The following is a 24,139-nucleotide window of genomic DNA, read 5'->3' as shown; positions in this document are numbered from 1 at the left end:
ACATAATATATACATATATAGCAAATATATTTTGCAAATACTATACAAATATAGCAAATTATACATATATATATTCAATGTATAGATATTGAATATATATATGTATATATATATGTATATATATATATATATATATATATAAAAAACATTTTTCCAAACTGCTTTATTTATTTTGAAATTCTTGTTTACATCTATATACCTATATATATATATAGTAGGGGTTGTTTGTTTGGTTGTTTAGAATGTACATTTTGTTTCCTCCGTAAAATATATGCTTATTTTCTTATCCATATAAGCCCTCTTCGCAAACACTATCTTTGTTCCCGTGCTGCCCCTGCCGGTCATATCGCGGTCCAAACGTTTTACACTTTGTCATTTAAAACGCTAAATCTGCCCCAAAATACGGAATTATTGTGCTAAATGTTTAAAATCAAAATCGATATATACAGGGGGGGAAAATAAAACTCTTTAGGTGACGATGCGCGCACATCGGCGCACCGGGAACGCGCTTTAAAGCGCGCCACCGCGCTGTTGCGATGGGCGATCGGGTCGGGGACGCGCACAAGTATATCTGTGTGTGTGAGTGTGTGTGTGTGTGTGTGTGTGTGTGTGTGTGTGTGTGTGTGTGAGTGTGTGTGTGAGAGAGAGAGTGTGTGAGTGTGTGTGTCACACACGACGTCACGTCACGTCACGGATCCGCAGCGACCGATAGAGATGCTGAGGTGACAGGCAGACGGAGAGACGGGCCGATCACGGGCGGACATATTTCCACGCCGGTTTTTAAGCGTTCGCGGACGCGCGTTTCTCGTCTCCATTTCCACGGACGTTTTCGCCCGCGATGGGATCCGACACGACGTCTTCCACGCCGCCTCCGTGCGCAGAGGGGGTTTTGTAACCACACCCGGCCGTTCTTGGGATCCACGATTGGCCGCAGAGCCGAGGTAAGCACCGTGAGGGACGCAGGCCGTCGTCTTTTGTCGCCGTCACGGGGATCTCACGCGTGGATGCGTGGGCCTGCGAGACGGCCGATGTGCGTGGACGCGCCTGAGCAGTTTTTGCTGTGGCAACCAACTCGGCGTGCAACAGCCCGTCCTCTGCAAAGGGGAGGAAAGCTAGAGCTGCAGGACATTTTTTTGCCACATTGTAAACAACATGCATGCTTGTCCTTCACATTTGCAAAAAAAAAGAAACAGAAACCTAGTGTGTGTGTGTGTGTGTGTGTGTGTGTGTGTGTGTGTGTGTGTGTGTGTGTGTGTGTGTGTGTGTGTGTGTGTGGAGATGCCATCCACAGTCTTGTCAGCAGCATCCATGCTGTGATTTGGAGGCTGCCAGGGTGTGGAGGGCCTCCCCCGTCCTGGCTCCCCTCCAGGGCAGCCCAGCCTGAGATGCCAGACCAGAAAATACCTTAAAACATTTAGATATTTACATCCTCTGTCACAACTGAGGCTTAAAAAAAAACGTTTCAACCCGTAACCCCCAAAATGCAGGCTCCGGCGACTTGACCGAATGTTGCCACTAAATAGGTTTATCCAGTTACATCATCATCATTACCATCATAAAAGACCCATGAATGTAATATGATATAATATAACGCATGTGTCAAACTCAAGGTCCGCGGAGCAAATGTGGCCCCGGGAGAACATCTTAAAAGGTCTGATTGTCTTAACAGAAATAAATCAAACGCGTGCGTTGACCATAAACTACATTTCTCCCAATTTTCTGCCACAAAGTGACGGCATCCCGCCATTCAATCCCATCGATGGCATTTTCAACAAGCGGAATTGAGAAATACGAATGAAATGAAAGTTGATGCGGATGGAAGGCTGTTTTAGGAAAGATGGGAATGCATATGTAGCATTTTGGATTTAAGTGAGCCTTACATTAACGCTACATTTATTTTGCATTACAATTAAGTCACATTTATACTGTTAATGTTCCAACCATTATGCTGATGTGGCCCTTGGTGAAAATGATTTTGACACTCCTGTCATAATGGTTGCCCTCAAAGGTCTGTTTGTTATGGTAACAGTATAAATGTAACTAAATGTAATGCAAAGTAAATGTAACTCCTCCTTAATGTTAAATAACTCCGAATTATTACTCATTCTAACTCCCATCTTTCTTGAAACAGCCTTCTATCTGCATCGACTTTTCTCCTCCTTCACATTTAGGGGTTATTTATGCCGTCACTTTGCGGGTAAAATGATCCGCAAAAATTGTCGGAAATGTATTTTTATGGCCAATGCACACGTTTGCGCTTATTTATTTTAAGACAATAAGACATTTTAAGACGTTCTCGCGGGCCACAGAAAATGACCCTGTGTAATAGAGGTACGAAGATGCCTCTTTCAGGATGGGATTTATTAATGTTTTATTTACTTGCCTTATTAGTAGCAGTTTGCTCGTGAACGTCATTGCGCTCGCGCTCGTCTTTGTAAGCTGTGTATGTTATTGAATCGAAGGAGATAAACGCGTTTATTTAATCTCATATGTTTTGCAACAATAATTGTGATTTGAAAAACTTCAACCAAAGTAGAACTCTTTGCTTCATGTCACACAATAAAACTAGTTATAGTGGGTCCTTACTTGTGGAGATTAATTGATTAAATTACTTTATTTCAAAAGAGGACAATGCAATTTCATAAAACACATGAATAAAACATGAGTAAAAAAGCCAGAATTAGCCAAAGAGGCTATTTTTCATCTGAAGTCCCCCAGCCATGATGGCAACAATGGCAATAAAATGGACAAAGACATACATTGTTAGACACAACAGCAACACAAATATGACAAATAAAATATAATATTTACAAAATATACAGTGAGCGGTCAAATGGACGATGAGAGAGGACAGGCTTCAGGAAAGGCTATTATTATTTTTTGATTATTATAAATCATTTCCTTTTGTTGATTTTTAATCTATGCTTTATTGCCCATTCCTGCTCTAGAGTACCAACCATGTTTGCTGGTTCTGAATCTTGCAAAGCGTAAATTCTTGTACTTCAAGCTTTCCTTAAAAATCAAAAAATTGCTCGCAGTCATACTTATTTGGTCTTGGTAGGTCACCTATGCAACTTTTTAATTACAAGTTGATGTTTTTTTTTGTTTTGTTTTTTTTTATGTAGAAGTTGTACTTGGGCTGCCTGTTTTTAGCATTTATTTACAAAATGCACACACGGTATTCGGATCCCTTATCTGAAGTCAAATATATGCAACAGATTTCCCTAAAAGTCAGTATGACTGTTAATTTTGGTGGTAGAGGGAACACGATCCCTCGGTGGCATTTAATGAAACTGCACAGCTGCGAAGTTGCAGGTTCCAGCAGAGCAAAAGGGCAGAGGCGATGACAAACCGCAGTCAGCAAATGAATATGGCAGTGCTCCGTCGTTGCCATGGAGATACTAGAGGTCAGGAAGCCCCGATACGCGGCGAGAAAGTATCCTGTTTCTGTGTTTTCTGGGCCACCTTTGGATGATTTCCTGGTTGATCATGATGGTGATGGATGTGGAGGTGGTGGAGGAGGAAGAATGGAGCCTTGGGTCTGTGCGTGGTGTGAGATTAGTCAGACTTCTGCATAGGTGTGTGTGTTTGTGTGTGTGTGTGAAGGTTGTTACAAATATTAGCCAATGGCTGACATGTTTCCCATTGTCATTTCTTTAATTCTTCCCACTGTGGAAGCTGCACGATGCTTCGTGCTTTTCCGTTGCCTTGTCAACAAGACGCGGCCTTCAAAAATCTCATCCTGCATATAATTTAAGGTACGGTGTTTTTGTCGTATCCTTTTGGTCGCCGCAGGCTCTCTTCTTTGTCCCGTCCCGCTCCTCAGCCTCCCCACGTGTTCAGAACAGACGCCTCGCGTTCCAAAACACTCGCGTGACCTTGAAGCGGCGCTGCACGATTCACCAGCGCGGTTTTATTCATTCTCCCCGTTTCCAGGCGCTGTAACATCTCTCGAGGTCAAAGCTGCGTGTTTTCCACGTCGTCCTCTGACCCCTGTGTTTTGAGAGTCGCGTCAGCTGATGTTTTAAGCCGATGTGTGTAATCACTGCCCGTTTTCACTCATTTGAGATTTATACGGTGATACATTTTGGCGTTCTTGTTGGAATATCTACATTTTTCTTCCACAGTATCATTTTTTAATCGCACCTTATAATCTTATGCGTTCTAACTTTGGACTCCGAACATTTATTTTACTGCAAATTCTTACATTTCCAGTGGGACTTTAACCTTCGAATAGCTCATATTTTGTACAAACAAGGATCTTTTGCCATTTCTTATCAGTTTTTGACAGTTTTGATGCAAGGAAACATTTGATTTAAAAAAAAAAAAAAAAAAGAAACATATTTTTTTTAAATCCCTGCAAATGAACTGTTAAAATCGAGACAGAGTTCATGCTCTCTGTGAAATGACTTGAAGGTGTGATTTGAAGCTGCTACTCTTTCACAAAGATGAAGACATCAGGGAAGGGGGCGGGCGGTGGAGGAGAGGAGGGGGTTGTCAGGCTTGTAAATAATGACTTGGCATGAAATGAATACAGTTATTGTTGCGGCCGAATGTCTTATGAAAAGATTTACGAGTTATCTGCGACGCCCCGTCCTGCTGCATCATCTGCGCGCCGAAGCCGGGCAGCTGCACCAAGGCCGCACCCCTCCGGAGTCTTCACCCCTGGTCGTGTAATCGGCGTCGAAGCGGTAGCTCGTCTTACTCGCCACCCTGCCCCCCCCGTTCCATCTCCTGACCCCCCTCCCGCCGGCCGACCGGCTCCTTGAAATCGAGAACGTGCCCCGCGACCAAAGAGCGACCCGAATTGCGGTTGCGTAAGCGTGGACGCCCCCGAATCCGTGCTCGGAATGATGACTGAAGGAAGTTGCCCGTCTCTTTTCTCCAGAGGAATCTTATCTATGAGTGGGATGTTGTGTAATGAGGTCCAGCAGCTTCTCCCAAGGAAACTCTATTTTAACCTTGTTGTAGTGACAGCTTGTTGAGCTGTTGTGCTACAAATGTATCCGTTGACACGACAGCGTAAAAGAACGTAACTAACGTGCAATAAATCCTGTACATTTTCCTTATGTTGGATCCCAGCAATGATCGTCGAAAGGTTTAGATGAGTCGTCTCAAACTACGGCTTGGGGGCCGAATTTCGGCCCGCCGTCATATTTTTTCCGGCCCCTGAACAACACCGTTGATGCATTATGACTTTTTATTCAATTCTGGACACGTAATGGTGACTTGTACATGGACAGGACGTAGCATCCTATTCCACCCTTCTGCAGTCTGTGCCTTATCTGAAACCCCTCCCTCAAAAAAAAAGAAAATCCTGGACACACCCCTGTCAAATAACTCGGATTAATGGCGAAAAGATTAGCTAAGAGAAAAATAGATTCAGAATGCAGGGTATTTAACCTGGTAGGTGTTTTTAACTTAGGTATCAGTTGGCTTTCATAGCCTGCTTGCTTTCTGGTTTTCACAGTGAATTTAAAAGAATGAGAGTTGCAAACAGTTGTGTCGACAAGGAAGCTAATGTTCCTTATGTCATAAATACTGTTGTTTATTTGTTTGATAATATTACTATTTATTTTCAGATTTTTTTTTTTTGCCTGTCAAAATACCAGAAAGGGTTCATTTTTGGTTGTATGTTGCTTTCTGGAAAACAAAAAATGTTTACGTTTAGACACCTCTGCTATCGTCACACTTTTTGTTAAAAACTGGCCCGGACCCCGAAAAGTTATTTGGCCCTTGCAGGAAAAAGTTTGGGTACCCCTAGTTCAGATCCTAATTCGCATCTCTCTACAAAATTTCCTTTCATATTTGTGTTGTACTTCTATTTTTCTAAAAATGTCAGTTATGTATCACTAAGATGGAAAGCTATTCCTTTTTTGCAAGGATATTAAACCTGAGATTAATTTATTTTTAATGCATAACTCTGTTGCGCGAAATTTAAATGAATAGTTAAGATTTTGACAAAAGACATTGGGATTCAGGAATCTGAACGTTTTTCTTTGACTCGTATTTGAAGCCAGTTGATCTCGCGCCACATGCTCATCATAATTGGTGCTTTTTATACATTTTATTTAAAAAGAAGGTTGTTCCAAGTGTAAAGGATTAGTTTCAATGTTTTGTCGCCCAATTCAAGCATTTTATTCTCAGAAACCTGAAGCAGCATTACTTCATGAAGTATACCATATTTGGAATTTTAAGAGATCTTTCTGACTGTTGTCAGGCCATTTTTCCAGGAAACGACAACTTCCTGTTTTGTTGTCGCCAATTTATCACCTTATGTTTGGGTTTATTCATTTATATTCTTTTTAAAGAACTACTTCCTCAGGCTAGTATTACTTTCCTGATTTTTGAGAGTGTCTGTTCAAGTCAAGTCATTTTTCTTTTTTTTTTTTACTGTCGGTTTGAAATCCAAAGCTAAACGTTGCATCAGAATTTTAGAAGTAAAACAAAAGAAAGAAAAAAAGACTTTATCCCAACATACGGTAAGGATACTTTTAATGACTTGTCTATATCCAGTGCACGAGCAGAAGGGGTCCGATGTTTATTTTGTCACCTGACCCCACTTGAGCGTGTCGTCTCCGTATGTCTGCGCAAGCACGCCAGTCACGGATGACTGTTTCGCAACTGACGACTTTACCAGACCCCGATCCTTGGCCGTCACACAAGACAAATAGCCGAGAAGACGATCCGACGATGAACCCCTTTGTAATTGAAGGAGAAAGGCTTGTTCTTGGGATCGCAAGTGATTGTCCGGTCGGGCAGCTGCTGCCAGCTGCTGCCAGCAGCTGCGGCGATGCTCAGGTCTCACTGAGCCAAAGGGGTTTAACTTTTGGTCGCGGCTCGGGGCGCTGCGTTTTCGCCGAGTCCCGCTTCTGTTGAAACGATCCCCGACGACGCTGGTTTCGCCGAGTGCTCATTCCGACCGACTTCAACTCTATTATTCACCCGCTTTTCTTCCACAGGGTTCTCCGCTTGGGCTCAAATGCCTGGCCCGGTCTGAGGCGGACGGTTAAGGGGGGAAGCAGCGAGGACAGCGGCCCCGGGGCCTCCAGGCGGGATGAGCGGGGGAGCGGAGCAAGCTGACATCCTAAGCGTGCTCTCCCTCGTGAAGGAACGATGGAAAGTGGTAGGTGATATCTCCCAGGGAGACAATAGACCGTGTGTTTGTCCAGCTCCGTCTCTGCCTTCCTCTCGCTCGGACGCAGACAACCACTCTTTGTTCATCAAACAACGCTTTCCCGTCCCGAGAAAGCTCTTTTTTTTTTTCGCTTTTTAAATGACTCACCTGTGGCTCCGACCGTTTGGGGTCGTGTCTCTCCGATAGGCCGCCGCTGCTGCAGCAGCAGCAGCAGTAGAGGTCCAAAAATAGCCCGTGTAGCTATTTGTGGACGTGCAGCGAGCCATAGTCAGCAGCAGAAGCAGCAGAAGCAGCCTACCCCGAGGGCCCGTGTCCCTCGCCGCTGTGCCAGCCCGAGCGCCATGTGAGGATGTTATTCCCAACTGGCATCCTGGCACAACTTCCTGTCTTCTAAGAAGCGGGAGTTACATAAGAACACTGCAGCTAATCCCATAACTGTAGCTCAGAGTGCGACGTCAGACTGCGTGCGCTCTGAGGGCTGTGAAGGACACGTGGGAGCTGCTTAGGGGGACTTAAAGCTCTGGTTGAGAAGAGAATATTATCAACTGATGGAGGAGAAGAAGGGGGGACGTGCTGAAAATCACCTGCTTTTTCAAGAAGCATTTATATACATGTGTTTATATGTTTGTGTGAGTGTGTCTGTTTGTATATGTATGTATATACGTGTGTGTGTGTGTGTACAAAAACTTTTGAATGCCAACATTATCCTTCCAGAATGTGTGCATTCCTGCACATGTCTTTTTCAAAGTCTCTCTATGCGAAGTGAAGCATTAGCAATGTAAAATGAAATAATATCACCACACAGAGACACCCATTTATTCATTATCTATTGGAATATCTACCCGTATGACCGATTCCAACAAATCGACTTTGTCATCACCGTATTTTGATTCCACTCAAAAGCATTTTTGTTTAAAGCAATGTCACCGATGCGTAATTCTGATCCTATCCTGTAATTTTTATTATATATTCATCTTTTTTTCTGGTTTTCAAATACATTTTCTAATTTTTTTAAACAGCTTGCTTCCTCTCTTTCAAATAAACTCTGAAATTCGTGTCAATGTCCAGATTACAAAAAATGTAAATATTTTTACCTTAAAGAGATCGGAATCTTGATATAGTAAATAAACACTCTTGATATTTTAACACATTGGTGGTTTCATTAGGAGTTTTTTAAAATCTGTTTTCTTTAACTGTCCAATTTTGAATATAAAAAGGCACTAAATATTCCAGTATTTACATTTGCTGCTGGGGCATGCAATTTTAACACATATCATCATAAATATCTTTATGATGAATTATTAAAAGGTACCCTACATTTCACCCACATATGTTAATAATGTATATTTGTGTGTTGCATGCATAATATCTGCAACATTTACTTCCGTATTACCTGAATGTATCTTAACAGAGAAGATAAAAGATCAAAAAGAGAACACGTGATGTAGGAAATTCAAAAATAAAAATGATACTCTTTTTGGGAGCACATTGTTACCAGGAGTAATTTGAATTTACAAACCAGAAACTAACCAGGAAGAGGGAAAGGTTCACAGCACCTTTTTACAAACTACCTTTCATTGACTGTGCGTGTCTCAAACACACACACACACACACACACACACACACGATGCTTGTAACGCAGTTTTCACGTCATCGACCAGGTAAAGAAGATTGGTGGCGGCGGTTTCGGGGAGATCTACGAGGCGCTGGACCTGCTGACACGCGTCAGCGTAGCTCTGAAGGTGGAGTCGGCCCAGCAGCCCAAACAGGTGCTCAAGATGGAGGTCGCGGTGCTGAAGAAGCTGCAGGGTGAGTCGAAATGGATCCAGTGGATTTGGTTACATTTCTAGGAATCGATCGATCCTCTCGCCGCAACATCACAAAGGTGGCCATCGAATGCGTCATTGGTGTTCTCGGTAGAAAAATTGTCAACCGGAACGTCTGCTTTCGTTCATTGTTTTTCCCATGAAGACTAGAGCTAAACACACCAACCTGACCGATCCAGCAAATGTGGTACCAACAGAAATCATATGAGCCTCTGTGTGTATGTGTGTGTGTGTGTGTGTGTGTGTGTGTGTGTGTATAGGAGAGGGTAAGCACTTCTCCCTCTGAGATCAGATAAAGATCATCTGACTCATCCCACTTGATTCGTCCCGGCGTTTTTTTTTTTTTCGTCTCTCTGACCTGAAAAGAACGTGCTGCCGTTCAGGCCGATTATAAACCCCATGTTTCACATCGTTTTCCTGGCAAAATTGCAATGTGGTTTAATCGAAACATTTCGGGTGATTGCAAATCAGCTGACAAGAATAAGAACAAGAACAAGAACAAGAACAAGAACAAGAACAAGAATAAGAATAAGAACGAGAATGACAATAAGAATAACAATAACAAGAAGAATAAGAATAACAATAACAAGAAGAATAAGAATACTACTTTATTTATCCTGAAGGAAATTGTTGTGCCAGAGTTACAAGAAAAATATAACAATAATAAACAATAGTAGAAAAATTAAATGAACAGTAAAAAATAAGAGAAAAACGGAGAAATACAAATAAACTATAAAGTGTCTTGAGAAACAAGTGAAAACTATAAAGTGTCTTAAGTAACAAGTGAAAGATAAGGAGTGCACAAGACTATGAAAAAATATTGTAAATGTAGCTTTTATGAAATATTGCACACTTATGAACATATATACAGATAAATTATTACAGTTTAAATTATCACAATTTACAGCAAGTGGGTGAGTTTTTTTTTTTTTTTTTTTTTTTAGGTTTTAAGATTTTAAGATCCCCTTTGGCTGAAGGGAGAGGAATTAAAACGTCAGATAGCCTCAGGCAGGAAAGACCTCCTGTGGCGTTTAGTGGAGCTCCTCGGTGGTATCAGTCAAATCAAAAGTATCAAACCTTCGGGACACTCCCGTCTTCTCACGGCCCAGGGAACACAATACTTTTACTCCTTTCTATCATGTTTTTTAAACTATCTCTTTCCTCACAGCTTCCTTTTTGCCTTTAAGCCTAACCTCCCCCCCCTCCCACTGAGAGGAAATCAATGGAACGGGATCATATTTGCTGCCTAATGGCTGGAGCTTCTGGTGTCACAGTTCTGTCGGCTCCTGAGGGGAACGACAACGTAACTAGAGATGGACTCAACTGGAGTCCACAAGCATTGCTGACCATCCCAGCAGAAAAGAGTAAACATCGACCCGCAGCCTTTCGAGGAGATTAATGGGTTGCATCATGCTAATGCCAGCGTATTTTTATTTCTATGCATCGCGTCCATAAACCTGGCGAAACCTCGATAAAACGCGCAAATGAAATATAACATTGTAGAAAGTACGTTGTGCTTGTGTTTGTGTGTGTGTGTGTGTGCCGGATGACTTCTGGGTGTGGTCAAAGTTAAACTGCCTATGCAGCAATGTCCTTTGAGACCAGAAAACACATGCGCACGCACACATGCGCACACACACACACACACACACACACACACAAGCCATTCAGTCACATGTGTGTTGTGTGTTAAAGCCAGTGAATTTGGCAGGGCAGGGAAATTAGATGACGTGAGACGTAGTGACTAAAAGAAGGGCAGGGAAAACAGAGCATCTTCATGATTCAAACAGTGTATTGTGCAGATGCTAATATCAAATTTCTCCTTGAGGTGATGTCACTGTGTCCTCAAACGTACTTTTCTTCCTTTATTTACCAGGTAAGGACCACGTGTGTCGCTTTGTCGGATGTGGCCGCAATGACCGCTTTAACTACGTGGTGATGGAGCTCCAGGTTCGTCGAGATTCGCAGCAAAGAATATCTCGGTGTCTCCTTCGCAGCCCGAAGCCACACATCAGACCAGTGCTAAATATAACAAATCATTGTGCATTTACACTTAATTAGAAAGTCATGCTTAATATTTTCCTGCTCCAGGCTCTACAGCAGGGCTCTCAGACTCGCAGCCCGTGGGCCGATTGTGGCCCTCGGAACAATGTTACATTACATTACATTACATTTACATTACATTCCATTGCATTTGGCAGACGCTTTTATCCAAAGCGACTTTTATTTTGTGGCCCCCTTCCTGATATCAAATATTTGTGTTAGTGTGGCCGGAGCGTTTTTTTTCTCACATGCATCTTTGGGTTTTATGCTGTGGTTTAAAAAAAAAAAAACGGGCAAGGAAAAAATGAAAAAGTAGCTTTGCAATGTATTTTTTGCTTCAAAAATTAAAAAAAAAAAGGCATTTTGATGAAAAAACATCTAGTGACATTGTTAAAACAATCTTTTCTTTTCATATTTCTATAAACTCTGAACAATATTTTGTGGCCATCTGCCTTAAATCAAATCTTTGTGTTAGTGTGGCCCGCGTGTTGTTTTCTCACATGCATCTGGGGGTTTTATACTGTGGTTTTAGAAAAAAAACGGCAAGGAAAAATGAAAAAGTAGCTTTGCAATGTATATTCCTTCAAAATTTGAAAAAAAAAATGACATTTTGATGAAAAAACATCTGGTGACATTGTTAAAACAATCTTTTCTTTTCATATTTCTATAAAAAACAGTAAAAAGGTTGCAAAGAAAAAACAACCAAAAAAAAAAAAAAAACATTAAAAAGATTGATTTAATAGCCAGAACAGCCACCATTAGCCTTGTAAACATTACACCTCTTCTTATACATGCTACCAATCAACTTTCTAATAAATTTTAACGGCAAATTTTCCCAGTGAGAAGATTTTCTCTTTTAACTCAACAATATTTTTAGGATGTAATTTCATCAATTCTTTTTTAATATTCATATTTGATATGAATTTGTCATGCACTTTTAGAGGAACAGTTCATTAGAGTTTTATAATTTACTCATTTACCTCCTTTGCACTAAAACAAAGGAAAAATTTGGACTTCATGTTACTTCTAGGTAATGATTTCACTGGTCCGGCCCCCTTGACATCAAATTAAACTCATCAAAATGAGTTTGACACCCCTGCTCTCCAGTAATGATTTCTTGTTTAATCAAGTGTAATAGAAATTTAAATTTGTCATTTAAAACAAGGAACTTAAGGGTATAATATTTCACAATTCTAAAAAGGCAATCTTAAGTCATGCACAAAATATACTTTCAAAATAAACAGGTATTTCAAATTAACTATAAGAACTATGACAGTTGCATTGGAAAACAGTTTTCAGATTGTGTAGCTACATCGTGTATCCCGCTATCTATTTACCTGAAGTAAAAAATAAATGCGTTCATAAATCTGTATTTTTCACAGGTACCCTGCATTCAGTAACACATCATTTGTCAGTGTTTCCCAACCTTTTTTGAACCACGGCACATATTTTACATTAGAAAAATCACACGGCACACCACCAAATAAATATGTCAAAAACAGTTTTTAACGAATTAGAATGAAACCGTAGTCTCAATTTACTTAGTGGGAAATCTAGTATATCTAATGTCTGTAGATTTGTCAAGTTGCAATGCAAATTTCCCACTGATGTGCAACTTTTCCAGAACACTTTTTTCAATGTTCGAAGACATGTCATCAATATGTCTGAAAATGGTATTATATGAGAGAACTCTGGCTATTTCTTTATCGACGCCAGAGCCGAGCATTTCTTCTACAATGATTTTGCCGGCAGGTAGTATTAATATTTTGCTACGGTGTGTGGCTGTTTGGATTTAGAGATGAGTTCAGCAACTTTGCAGCAAGCTTTCACTGCTTTCTCACTCGTCCTGGTAGTTTTCAACAATGCTGCCTGTTTGTTTACGCAGATACAAGTACTTTTTACTTTAAAAATGTATCAGGCAAAGCATCACTAATCACTCTGATACACAGATGCACAGGTTAATTCACTACCCGTTGCCGTCAAATGGGCACGCTGCCCACATAGACATAGGAAGACACATTATTTGCGTTGGATAAATAATTTTCAGACCGATCAGTTGAGGGTGGGCATTTTTCCACAGCACACCTGATGATCTCTCACGGCACACTAATGTGCCGCGGCACAGTGGTTGGGAAACACTGTCTTATGTTACTGTGGGTGGATCGGTTTTATCCCTTTGCTGAGCGGTCTCATCTGTTTGCCGTCTCAGGGTCGTAATCTGGCCGACCTGAGGAGGAGTATGACCCGCGGGACCTTCAGCATCAGCACCACTCTGCGTCTGGGGCGCCAGATCCTGGAGGCCATTGAGAGCATCCACTCCGTAGGCTTCCTGCATCGTGACATCAAACCGGTGAGTCACTGGCAGGCAACATCTAATTTCCAAATATTTCTCAAATTGACGATGTAAAATTCAGGTTTTTTTTTTGAACATTTATTAGAACAGGTTCCTTAACAGAGTCACACACATTCTTACAAAACCTCATAACAAGATACACATTATACAATATTCTTTATAGGTCACTTATTTCCTCACTAGCAAGCGAAAAATAAAATAAAACTAAAAAAAAAAATAAAAAAAAAAACTGACTAAAATTCCGTTTTTAAACGCTAACAATTAACCTTTTTCAGTCCAATTTCGCCATGGGTCGCTTCCCGAGCACCTGCCGAACATGCTACATGCTGGACTTTGGTTTAGCTCGCCAGTTCATCAACTCCTGCCAGGAAGTCCGACCGGTGAGCGTCCTCCCCGAGAACGTTTTACAAGATAAAAACTGATGTGGAATTGCTTTTTAACGTCTAAACTGTAAAATTGATCGATTTGCAATCGATGCTGAGTCCGTCTTTGTTCGCCAGCCCCGTCCGGTGGCAGGGTTCAGAGGAACGGTCCGTTACGCGTCCGTAAACGCCCACAAGAACAAGGTGAGCTTGAACCATGGCGAGATTCTGTCCTATACTCATCGTCGATTCTAACCCATAAAAATCTGTGATTCCCGTCACTTAAAAACTCTGCAGGAGATGGGTCGTCATGACGATCTGTGGTCCCTCTTTTACATGCTGGTGGAGTTTCTTGTCGGACAGTTGCCGTGGCGGAAGATCAAGGACAAAGTAAGGCTGCGCAGTAATCGTCTCTACCGCAACCTCACTCTTCAGGGACGAGAGATTTCAGATGCGTTTGTCTTTTAATTTCAAGGAACACGTGGGGAAACTGAAAGACACTTACGACCATCGTCTGATGCTCAAACACCTGCCCGCAGAGTTCGGTGTATTCTTGGAGCACATCTCCAGTCTGGACTATTTCACAAAACCAGACTACCAGGTGAGACACGAGCGAGTCAGAAAATTCCTTTTTTGAATTGAAGCGCTCGAGACAACGGGATACATATTCCTACTGAATTTTGCTGACTCAAATTTTTTTTTTTTTTTTTTTTGGGGGGGGTTGCTTTTCAAGCTGCTGATGTCAGTTTTTGAAAACAGTATGAAAACCTATAACGTAGTTGAAAATGACCCTTATGACTGGGAGCGGACCGGCACGGACGGCACCCTGACGATAAGCGCAAGTGCCACGACTCCCCAGCATCACACGCGCCTCACCCCGGCACACATGGGGTAAGATTTTAAATTTTTACCCGTAAAATTCCCGTTCTTATTATTCCCTTTCGGCAAAACATCATCCAATCAATGGGTATATGTCGTTGTTCCAGCATGGCCAACGCCTCCTTGATCCCCGGCGACTTAATGAGAGAAAATACGGACGAGGTTCTGCAGGACGAGCAGTTAAGCGATGTGGAGAACAACCCGGCACCAGAGCGCCTCACCGGCTCGCCCGTCCACCCGCACCGCAACCAGGAGGCTGATGTGTGGGAGGAGCTGGACCGCAACCGCAATCGAATCAGGACGGCGGTCTGGAAGGTAAACAGGACGTCCACGCAGTGATGGTAAATGTTGGCGTGTTTCACTCTGTGATTTTGGTTTGATTTGTGATTTTGGTTCGATCCCGCAGGCGGCAGAGGAGGAACACAGCAATAACCAGGGCAACCAAGGGCACCAAAGTCCATACGCTGGTCCAAGCTTGGGTTCCCCTGTCAAACTGCAACCGGAGGTGGTCGCCTCAGACCGTGACGGCCCGCTGTTGAGGAAGCTCCGCAACATCCATAGCTTTGAGCTGGAGAGGAGACTCGGCCTGGAGTCCAAACCCAATCCGGATCGCTTCTTGGACGGCTGGTAGGTTTTCCGAGTTGCGAAGCGACCGGAGATACCCCGCGTTTGATTTCCGTAACCTGTCATCGTGTCTGTTCAGCTCACCGAAGCAGCCGCTCGGCCCGCAGCATCAGGACAAGAAGAGCGACGGGGCTGCAGTTATCCCGGTAACTCAGGCGCAAGCTACGCCCGCGGGAGATCGCCCCGACAGGGTCTGGCATTACGACGAGGAGTTTCGTTCCGGCGGCGGGACCCCCGGATCCCCCGGATCCGCGGAGCAGGGAGTGGGGGCGGCCAGCAGCGGGGGATTCGTGGCCCTCAATCTCAGCTCCGGGAAGCAGGACATTGACTCGAGGGAGTGGGTGCTTGTGGAGCGGCCCAGTGGCTCTCCGGGAGCCAAAGTGACCACCAGCCCTTCAGACGAGGATGCGGAGGAGCCAGAGGTCCTCCAACCGGGAGAGCGGTCTCCCGGATGGGGGCGGGGAAGCCCGAGCCCCGGGTCGGGAAAACCTAAACAAGAAAGTTCGGCTTCCTCCAAGGGAAGCGCAAAGGTGGATAAGTTGGAACTGAGCGTGGATCCGACGGGGGCTCTGCCTCCCGTCACGCCCACGAGCCCGGCCGAAGCTCTGGCCGAGGGAGTCCTCACTCAAGTAAGCTCTTGGATTTGTTGGCCGTCTCGCAACATGACATACGTGATACTGACTGCAATCAGCATTTTACGGAGTTAAAAAGCTGCATAGAGTCAGAGTTCTAGCTCTAGAACTTAAGTGCTAATTCCATACAGTGATCAGCTCCATCTTGCTGTAGTGTGTGAAGCTAAATGTTACTGCTTTGTTTGCTTGTGTATATTTACTTGAGAAAGATACGACATATGCAGAGCTTATATCAGATCATGGCATGAGGAGAAAGAGCTTACGGCTTTACATTTTTTTTACTTTTATTTGCGCTACTACAAAAAAATACAATTCATAATTTTGATCTTACTTGCCGACATGTGCTATGTGTTTGTTTAATTTGATTTCCTTTGCAAACGATTTGCCAAACATGGTTTGCTTTGCTCAGTTAAAAATGACTTCTTCTTTTTTTTTTTTTTTTTTTTTTTTTTTTTTCTCGCCCCTTTGCTATTCATAACCGTAAACCATCCCATATCCGAAATCCCCGTTCAACCTCTGAGTTCAACCTTGTTTCTCCAGTGGTGGAGGACTAATTATCGCCACAGAAGGAAGAATTCCCTAACTTCACGCCCCTCACTCTTACACGGCAAATAACGCGTTCGATTTCGAAACCTCCTCTGCCCTCCAACCATCGATCGGGCTCTTCATTTCTGCAGGAGCATGTCCGAAGACGCCCCGCCCCCCCCTTACCATGTTTTGACGCCTTCGATAAGATCTATCCACTCGGAACAAATCTACCATTCCCGCGGGCGCCACCTGCTTGTCCCACCTCACGAAACTTCCTCCATCCTTTCACTCCCTCACCGTCTCACAACCCACCTCCCGCTTCTCTCCTTCCTCCTCTCTTAGCTTCCCACCTCTCCTCCGTCCCTGCCAGAGGAGGTCGCTGTCCGGACATCCAGCCCCATCCCCCTGCGCTCTCCCAGCCCTCACACCCTTCTGACCACCTTATCGGACCCGCTGCACCTGTGTCCCACGCCGGGCATGAGGCGCAGCCACTCTGCCGACCAGCAGCAGCGACAGGATCGCCCTTCCTCTTCTTCCTCCTGCCACGCCTCCCTACCACTTCCGCCAAACCCCGCCCCCGGCACCCGTTCACCCAATCGCAGGAAATTGCCGGCGATCCCAGTGGGCGCCGCCAACACCAAGTTCCCCTCTGTCATACGCATCACCCGTGCGCAGCTTCAGCAGGTGATGAGCCCATCGCGCAACCCGCGAAAAAACAGACCACCGTTTCACCTCCTCCTCCTGTTTACATCAGCAACAACACACCAGCTGTCATCATTTTCTTTTCTTTTGCTTGTTTTTTTGCTTCTTTGTTCAGTTGACCGCGTTATTGTGTTTTTGTCAGGCAGTTCTCCTAAACCATGAAGTGCATTGTGCAGGCCAGACAGAGCATGGATCAGATGTGTTCTTGTGTCTGGAAATGTGTCCTTGTGATCTGAATAGGGGTGTGTGTTTGTCTGATTGTGGCATGTGTGTTTGGAATGTCGAGTCATGACTACAGGTTGCATGGTCTCTTTTGTTTCAGATCGTCTTTGTCCTCTCTATCTTTCTCTTTCTCTCTCTCTCCCTGTATTTGTTCCTCACCCTCTCTTCACTGAAGCCCCCTGCGAAGTTGCGTGAACGTTTCCTGTCCTACTTGCCGGTTTAGTACTCACAGCTTGACTGACACTGCCATAGCACTTGTGTGTTTCGGTCTGATAATGGTAGCTATGGTATATTGCATGCTCTTGCCAAACTAATCACCATTTATTACCCCACATTTAAAACAAAAAACAACTTCTCTTCACACATCTGCATCAGGCTCTTGCTGCAGAACTACAGCACAACTCGACATGTTGTAGTCTATCAGCAACAGGCCTTTTACAGTGAGATTTGTAATTCCCATTTGAAGGGAGACACGTTTCTATAATAACGCCTGTGTTTTGTTTTGTTTTTCCGTTCCCCCCTATGTCTCCTTCCCCCCCCCCTTCCCTCCCCCCGCTTCAGTTGACAGCTCACCGGCCCTCTGGGCTGTCCTCCCAGTCAGGATCGGACAGCGCTCAACAGTGCCTCCTGCTGGAGAGGCGCGGTGACGCTGAAGCTGAGGCTCAGCAGATCCAGGAGCGCACGGCGGACATCAGTTCCCCCCAGGACCGCGCGCCCACCCGCGCCGGGACACCCACAGACCCCCTGGCTGAGACACTGATCAACGGAGACACCAAAGCTCAAAGTCCCGTGCCGAGCCGTGTAGCTTCCCTTCATTCTCCCCGCTCATCCCCTCCACGTTCCCCTTCCTCCCCGCGCTCCCCTCACAGCTCCGTGTTCGCCAACGGTCACCTCTCACCCCCTGTTAACGGCAACGCTTTCGCCAAGTTCAACGACCTCGAGAACGACGCTGTCCCCGCTCCCTTTGTCAGAGATCCTCAGCGGAGATCTGACGAGAGCGGGAATTTGAATTTAGCCCCGGATCAGACCGGCGGCCAAGCCTACACCTCCCCCGCCGCTCCCAGGAAGGACCCCAGCCGCAGGCAGAGCCGCATCCCCGTGCTGGAGCCGTCCAGCCTGCTGGAGCTCCCCGCTCCCGGCTCCGCCAAGGAGAAGCTCTTGCAAAAGAAGGCCGGCCATCAGGGCCCGGTCCCCTCTCCCACCGCTTCGCCGTCGCTCTCTGACCGACGTGCGCCCATGATGGCCTCCCTTGTCAGGGACCCGCTGTCCTCCACCTCTGACCGGTCTCAGGACGAAGACTCCCTCATGGGCTCCCACTCCGACCGCCAGGGAGACGACGCCGCTTCCCTCTCCTCCTCCTCCAGCCCCCTGTCCCGGAAGAGCAGGATCCCTCGTCCTATTCACTCAGCCTCTTCTTCTGAGCAGTTGGCAACCCAGTTCCTTCCGCGCCCGCCCCCCGGAAAGCCGCCTTGTCGTCCCGTAGTGGAGGGCAGGTAACTTGCCGATCTGCGTTCTTGTTCAAAGAAAGAAAAAAGTTTGATCGTTCGCATCGATGCTCTTTTGCTTCTTTGCTGACGGTGAGACGTAAACATGCGTCAACTTGAAAACCAGAGGAAGTTGACACTTGGCTTAAGCACGATGAGCTAATTTGCTTGTCTGGTTCGCTACTTTTTTTTTTTGAACATTTATTAGAACAGGTTCCTTAACAGAGTCACACACATTCTTACAAAACCTCATAACAAGATACACATTATACTGTATTCTTTATAGGTCACTTATTTCCTCACTAGCACGCGAAAAATAGAATAAAAAAAAACAAAAAAAAACACGAAAACAAACAAAAAAAATAAAAACATCTAACTCAGTCAAATAGAGATAATATCTTCAACTCTCCAAATATTTTTTAACGGGTGCCCATTTGTCAAGATATAGGTCTGTCTGAAGTCGTAAGTTTGCTGTTATGCGTTCCATGCAGTTTACATCCTTAAGCCTCTGACGCCACTGGTCCAGGGTAGGTGGGTGGGGTTTGAGCCAGTTTACCGCGATCATTTTATGTGCAATTAATAGAAGAACTCTAAGGGTTCTCTACTTTTAATTTAGCAATTTCCTGCAAGCGTCTGTACATTCAATGAAATACCCGATTTAATGTTGTTTGGTTATGCAATTTTTCCAAGTGTATTTTATCTCATTATTAGATGAGTGATATTTCATAACAGACAGAATTGCATGACAAGTAGCATCCAGTCTCCCAGCAGCATGTTTTAGTTGCTATCATCATCATCGCGTCATAATTGCCGATAGACTTGAACTTGACCCTGTTGTTTACGGTATTGTTTGGGAATTTTACTTTATTATTTTAGTTGCTTTCATAACCATCCTTGCCACTTGTACCCATTCAGGCATAGGCGCTACCGCATCCGGGCTGGCAGCACCAGTGACTCAGACCTCCTGACATGCCTTGCTCAGCTGATGCACGGTTCCCGCGGCTCGCCACTTCATCATCGCTCCTCAGCTCCGCACGGAGCTTCCCGGACGGGCATCTGCAGCCTGACCAGCTCTCCGCATCACATCCGCAGCTCCAGTGCCTCGCCGCGCAGCTCCTCGTCCCTGCAGCGCTCGGTCAGCTCCTCGCCCTCCCGCCACGAGCACCGCGGCGGCGGGGGAGGGGGCTGCCTGGGTCGCAGCCGCTCTCCGCCGAGCTTCTCCGGCTCGCCTCCGCCCCGCCGTTTCTACCCCCATCACCAGGAGACCTGCTGCAGCCGCCAGGCCCGCACGACACCCTTTCACCTCTCCAGGGGTAAAGGTTGCGGTCGGGAGGGCAAGTGCTCCAGCAAGCTGAGCAGATAGTCGCCAGACAGGTGATACCGCAGCTTCGGGTGTGATCACCCCAAACACGGTGGCGAAACTCTCGAGTCTTCCTGTTTAGGGATTAACTAGACAAGAAAACGATTACTTCCCTTTCCCTCCTAAAAGCGTTGCCAATTCCCTCTGCTCTCCTAATCCTATCTATTGCATACGGTTTCTCTGTTAATGTCCAGCTTTACGATAGCAAACAAGTGATGTTGACTTGTCAGGCACTTAGTTTTACGTTTGTTATTTAACAGCAAAATAGTGTAGCTGCAGAACTGAACAGATTTTTTGAGTCCAGGGAGTATTTCTCAAATCAATAGTTGGATCACGTCCTGTGACACATGTATGTAAATTATATACCCCCAGTATTAATGCACTCAGAATATGCTGATGAAATATCAGTATACAAGGTCATGTCTGAATCGAATTGTCCTGGATTTGATCTTTACCATCAAGAGATCTCAGGCAGGGTATGATAATTACTTGATGGGAGAAATGTGAACGCGTAAAGCCAAAATCTGTGCGCAGCTTTATTTATCGAGGTATCTGTTTTGATGTTTGGCATTGACACCCTCTCTTGTGTTATTTTGGACGTGTGCTTTTTGTCACTCACATTAGTTAAATTGTTTAACAGAAGGGAAAAAAAGTTGACCCTTTTTACGAACAATCACTTAAAGTATGTGACAACACACCTCTCTGTGCCTACTATGTTGCTAAGAGGATCTAGTTGTTATTCTGTAGAAAGAAATCAATAGTCAGAATTGTGAAACCTTCTTTGAAATCTAGGACTGGGCAATATTTATTCATTTAATTCACAGATTTGTCTCATTTTTGCTTATTTGTTACACTTACAGCAAGTCTCCGTGATTGTTTTCAGAACAGAGGAAAATTGAAGCAGAAGTTGACTAACATGAGTCAGATGTTACCCGAATGTCAGCAAGAATCTAGTTGAAAATGAGGTCGCATCATTCGGAATATTATATTTGACACTATTAAGTAAACAAGCATTCAAAAAAATCAGGTATTTATCTCCACTCAGGAGACAAATGTGATATTTTCCTCTCATACCCAAGTATTCTAATATGTTGTTTTTTTAGGGAAAACGAATAGATTTTTTTTCTTTTTCTTTTGTTATTGCTCAGCCCTAGCAGTGTGTATCATTAAACCCAAGGTTTCTGATGGTGGAAGGAAGCTTTACCCCCAGAAGGTACATTACTGATGAGTAATGTTCGGACAGATGTTTGTCTCAGCGCGTGCCTTGGCACTTTAGGCAGCTCGAGGTCTCACTCTGGTGTGTTTGCAATCAAAGAATAAGGAGCCAAAAAAAAAAAAAAAACATTATTACAGCCAGCAATGTTAAGACGACATATTTCACCAGAATAACTTGATGTAGAAAAGAAAGCAACAATTTACTTTAAGTCAGATTAGCTTTTTTTGTAATGATCTATTTTAATGTGCACCCAGACAAAGCAGTTATGTGTGTGTGTGTGCATATACACACACACACACACACACACACACACACACACACACACACACGCGCCTATGAGGCTGTGGACAAATGTGAATGTTAGACATCTCAAGCCCATATGTACATATACTTTTCAAAACAAGAAAAAGATTTTCCATGACTCCCTGTGGAAAAATATTTTTCTTTTCTTTCTTTTCCAGTGCTGGATAGTGTTTTATTTATATGACATAGAGTGTGTTTGTCCACAAATCACACGCCTCGCGTCTATAGTTTGAGTTTAATTCAGACAGGATTCCTCCCAGTGCTTTTCCGTAACCTTGTCCCGCTCCTCTGCTTGTATGATACTGTAAAATAACTCCGGCTTACTTCAAACGCTACTTCTTGCATGCTCATCAGAGATAAGATAAAACATCTGAATCAACTACTGAGCAAAACGCTGCTTCCCATCACATGGCATCCTCTGTCTTACGCAGATTTTGATCTCAGCAGGAACTTAAATTACCTGATGGCTGTGGAATTTTAATTTCTGTGTAGCTGTAGATTCTCTCTCGACCCTTTTGCTCCTCTCGCGTAGTTTTCTGCGCTTACTGCACTGACTTGGGATGATTTGAGGAACAAGATGGACTGTATTTTATATCGGTGTAACTAGCAGACATGATGCACAAAAGAATACCTGACTTTTATTCTAGGAAACAAACGTATACCGTAGGTTGGAAGACTGACAGCAGTCAATCGCTGCACTTGCGGGGAGGGGGGGAAAAAAAAATTGACTTTGCCAAATATTTTGATAAATTTTGCAGACGTGGTTTGAATTGATAAGGGGTTGTATAAAGATTGAATGTGCTTGTAGATGTGAATTGTGTGGGTTTCGTTAGATTCATGCAGATCAGGCAGGTACCTACGTTAGTCTCACAGAGCAGCTATGATGACTCGTCCTGAAGGCAGACAGTGTTCAGTCAGTCAGCCGCCTTAATGTCTCTTCTCTGCCCCTCTGTGCTAAGTGAGGGATGACTGAGCCTTGTCTGTGTTGGAGATCATTTCACTATTAGGCCAAACGAAGCCTTCCGTTACTTGTCTCTAGTGTGTAAATGAATCAATGCCACTCAAAATAGTGTTAGCGGATGAATCTTCTTAGAAAGTGTGCGTACACTGGAGAGCTCTGTGATTTTTCTGTGACAATTTGTGGACCTTTACTGATGGATTAGGGAAAATGGAAGCAATTCAGTGTGCAGTTTAGTGTTTTTGTTCATACGTACGTATGTGTGTATGCTCTCATACAAGAGCACTGCAATTTCTACATGTCGCCAGCAATCGACCTTTGACCTCTCAATATCAGGCTCACAATTTTCAACAGCTCAGCAAGTTCCAAATGCATTTGTGCAGTGTTATTTACCTGTAAAAATACTCAGATGAATTATTTAAAAAAATATATTACTGTAGACCATAACGTATATGCTAACATGTTTCAGTTAAAAGGGAGGAAAAGACACTAAACAGTGCTGCTGGTTTGAAAAAGATAATCAGATTTGTTCTAATTTCTCTTAATTTTATTATTATAATGATTATTATTATTATTATTGTTGTTATTATTATTATTATTGCACATAAGCAGTGTGTAGATTAGTGCTAGTGTTACCTTCTGGAAGAGATTTTCTTTGCCACTTCTCCAAGTGGCCTGCTGATAGAAAGGTGTCATATTTATAGTAGCTTTCAGGTATCTGTGGGGACGGATACTAATCTCTTAAATTTAACTTTGAATGGGTGGGTGGAACGGTTTTATGAGCTGGGTACACTTCAAGTTTCATAGCATTGGATTTCTTATTTATAGCTTATACATTTTTCACAGACATTATTTATCGTGACATATGCGAAATATGTACATCCATCATTCTAATTTAATAGTTTTTGGTATATTTTTTAATGGCTGATATTTTTGTGTTGTAATGTATGTCATGGTTTTGAAACGTAACTGTATAGTCTTCAGGAAAGAATGTAACAAGTTGGAGTTCTGCATTGTATATAACTGTAATTATTTATGTTTATTCTATCATTTGTACCATATCAATGCCTTGTACAGTGTTTTTTTTTTCTCTTGTTTTAAAATTATTTTGTATTTTATTTTTATAAACTTATAAATAAAATACTCATTCCGCATGCATACAGAAATTTGTGAAAGCGTTCTGTGTGTGTTCATCCTTACATACTGTACATAATGCAAAAATGAACGAATTCATTACTTGTTACTGTTACCTGTTAATTACTCATATATATATATATATATACACTTATAAATATCTTTAAAATGTGTATAATCACAGATTGCTCAGCAGCTGTTTATCTGTTGTATAAAGATCTGATGTCATACTAAGATGTCAAAGAAACATAACACAATACTAATAGAATGTTGTGAAATAAAGCGACTTACTGCATCAAAGAAATGTAGGAAATGTAATGCTCGACGTTTTCAATATAAACCTTGCTTTTAAGCCATATTACAATACCAATGAAT

At 43.5% G+C, this 24,139-nt stretch overlaps 1 protein-coding gene across 2 annotated transcripts; it reads left to right on the top strand.

Annotated features, from left to right (window-relative positions):
• Window positions 1–663: 663 nt before the first annotated feature.
• On the top strand, window positions 664–20,523 carry ttbk2a (tau tubulin kinase 2a). 2 transcript variants are annotated; one of them, XM_086156700.1, is made up of 16 exons: window positions 664–941; window positions 6,963–7,126; window positions 8,800–8,947; window positions 10,841–10,914; window positions 13,217–13,357; window positions 13,636–13,740; window positions 13,861–13,926; window positions 14,020–14,112; window positions 14,198–14,323; window positions 14,456–14,613; window positions 14,709–14,916; window positions 15,008–15,228; window positions 15,305–15,854; window positions 16,728–17,069; window positions 17,871–18,802; window positions 19,709–20,523. In XM_086156700.1, exons 2-16 carry the CDS (start codon window positions 7,058–7,060, stop codon window positions 20,154–20,156), a joined length of 3,681 nt encoding a protein of 1,226 aa, XP_086012826.1. In that variant the 5' UTR covers window positions 664–941; window positions 6,963–7,057; the 3' UTR covers window positions 20,157–20,523. The 2 variants fall into 2 exon arrangements, with proteins under 2 accessions (XP_086012826.1, XP_086012834.1); XM_086156708.1 differs by lacking the exon at window positions 16,728–17,069.
• Window positions 20,524–24,139: the final 3,616 nt, after the last annotated feature.

The sequence above is a fragment of the Fistularia commersonii genome, chromosome 1 (genome assembly GCF_037954325.1).
Source record: "Fistularia commersonii isolate RoL2024-O1a breed Wild chromosome 1, RoL_Fcom_v1.0, whole genome shotgun sequence".
Lineage (NCBI taxonomy): Eukaryota > Metazoa > Chordata > Actinopteri > Syngnathiformes > Fistulariidae > Fistularia > Fistularia commersonii.
This window is presented reverse-complemented; position numbering and strand designations above follow the sequence as displayed.

Coding starts and splice junctions, on each gene's coding strand:
- ttbk2a (XM_086156700.1), top strand. CDS start 7,058: ATGAGCGGGGGAGCGGAGCAAGCTGACATCCTAAGCGTGCTCTCCCTC. Junction 14,614..14,708: donor CTCACCCCGGCACACATGGG/GTAAGATTTTAA, acceptor TCGTTGTTCCAG/CATGGCCAACGCCTCCTTGA. Junction 15,229..15,304: donor GATCGCTTCTTGGACGGCTG/GTAGGTTTTCCG, acceptor GTGTCTGTTCAG/CTCACCGAAGCAGCCGCTCG.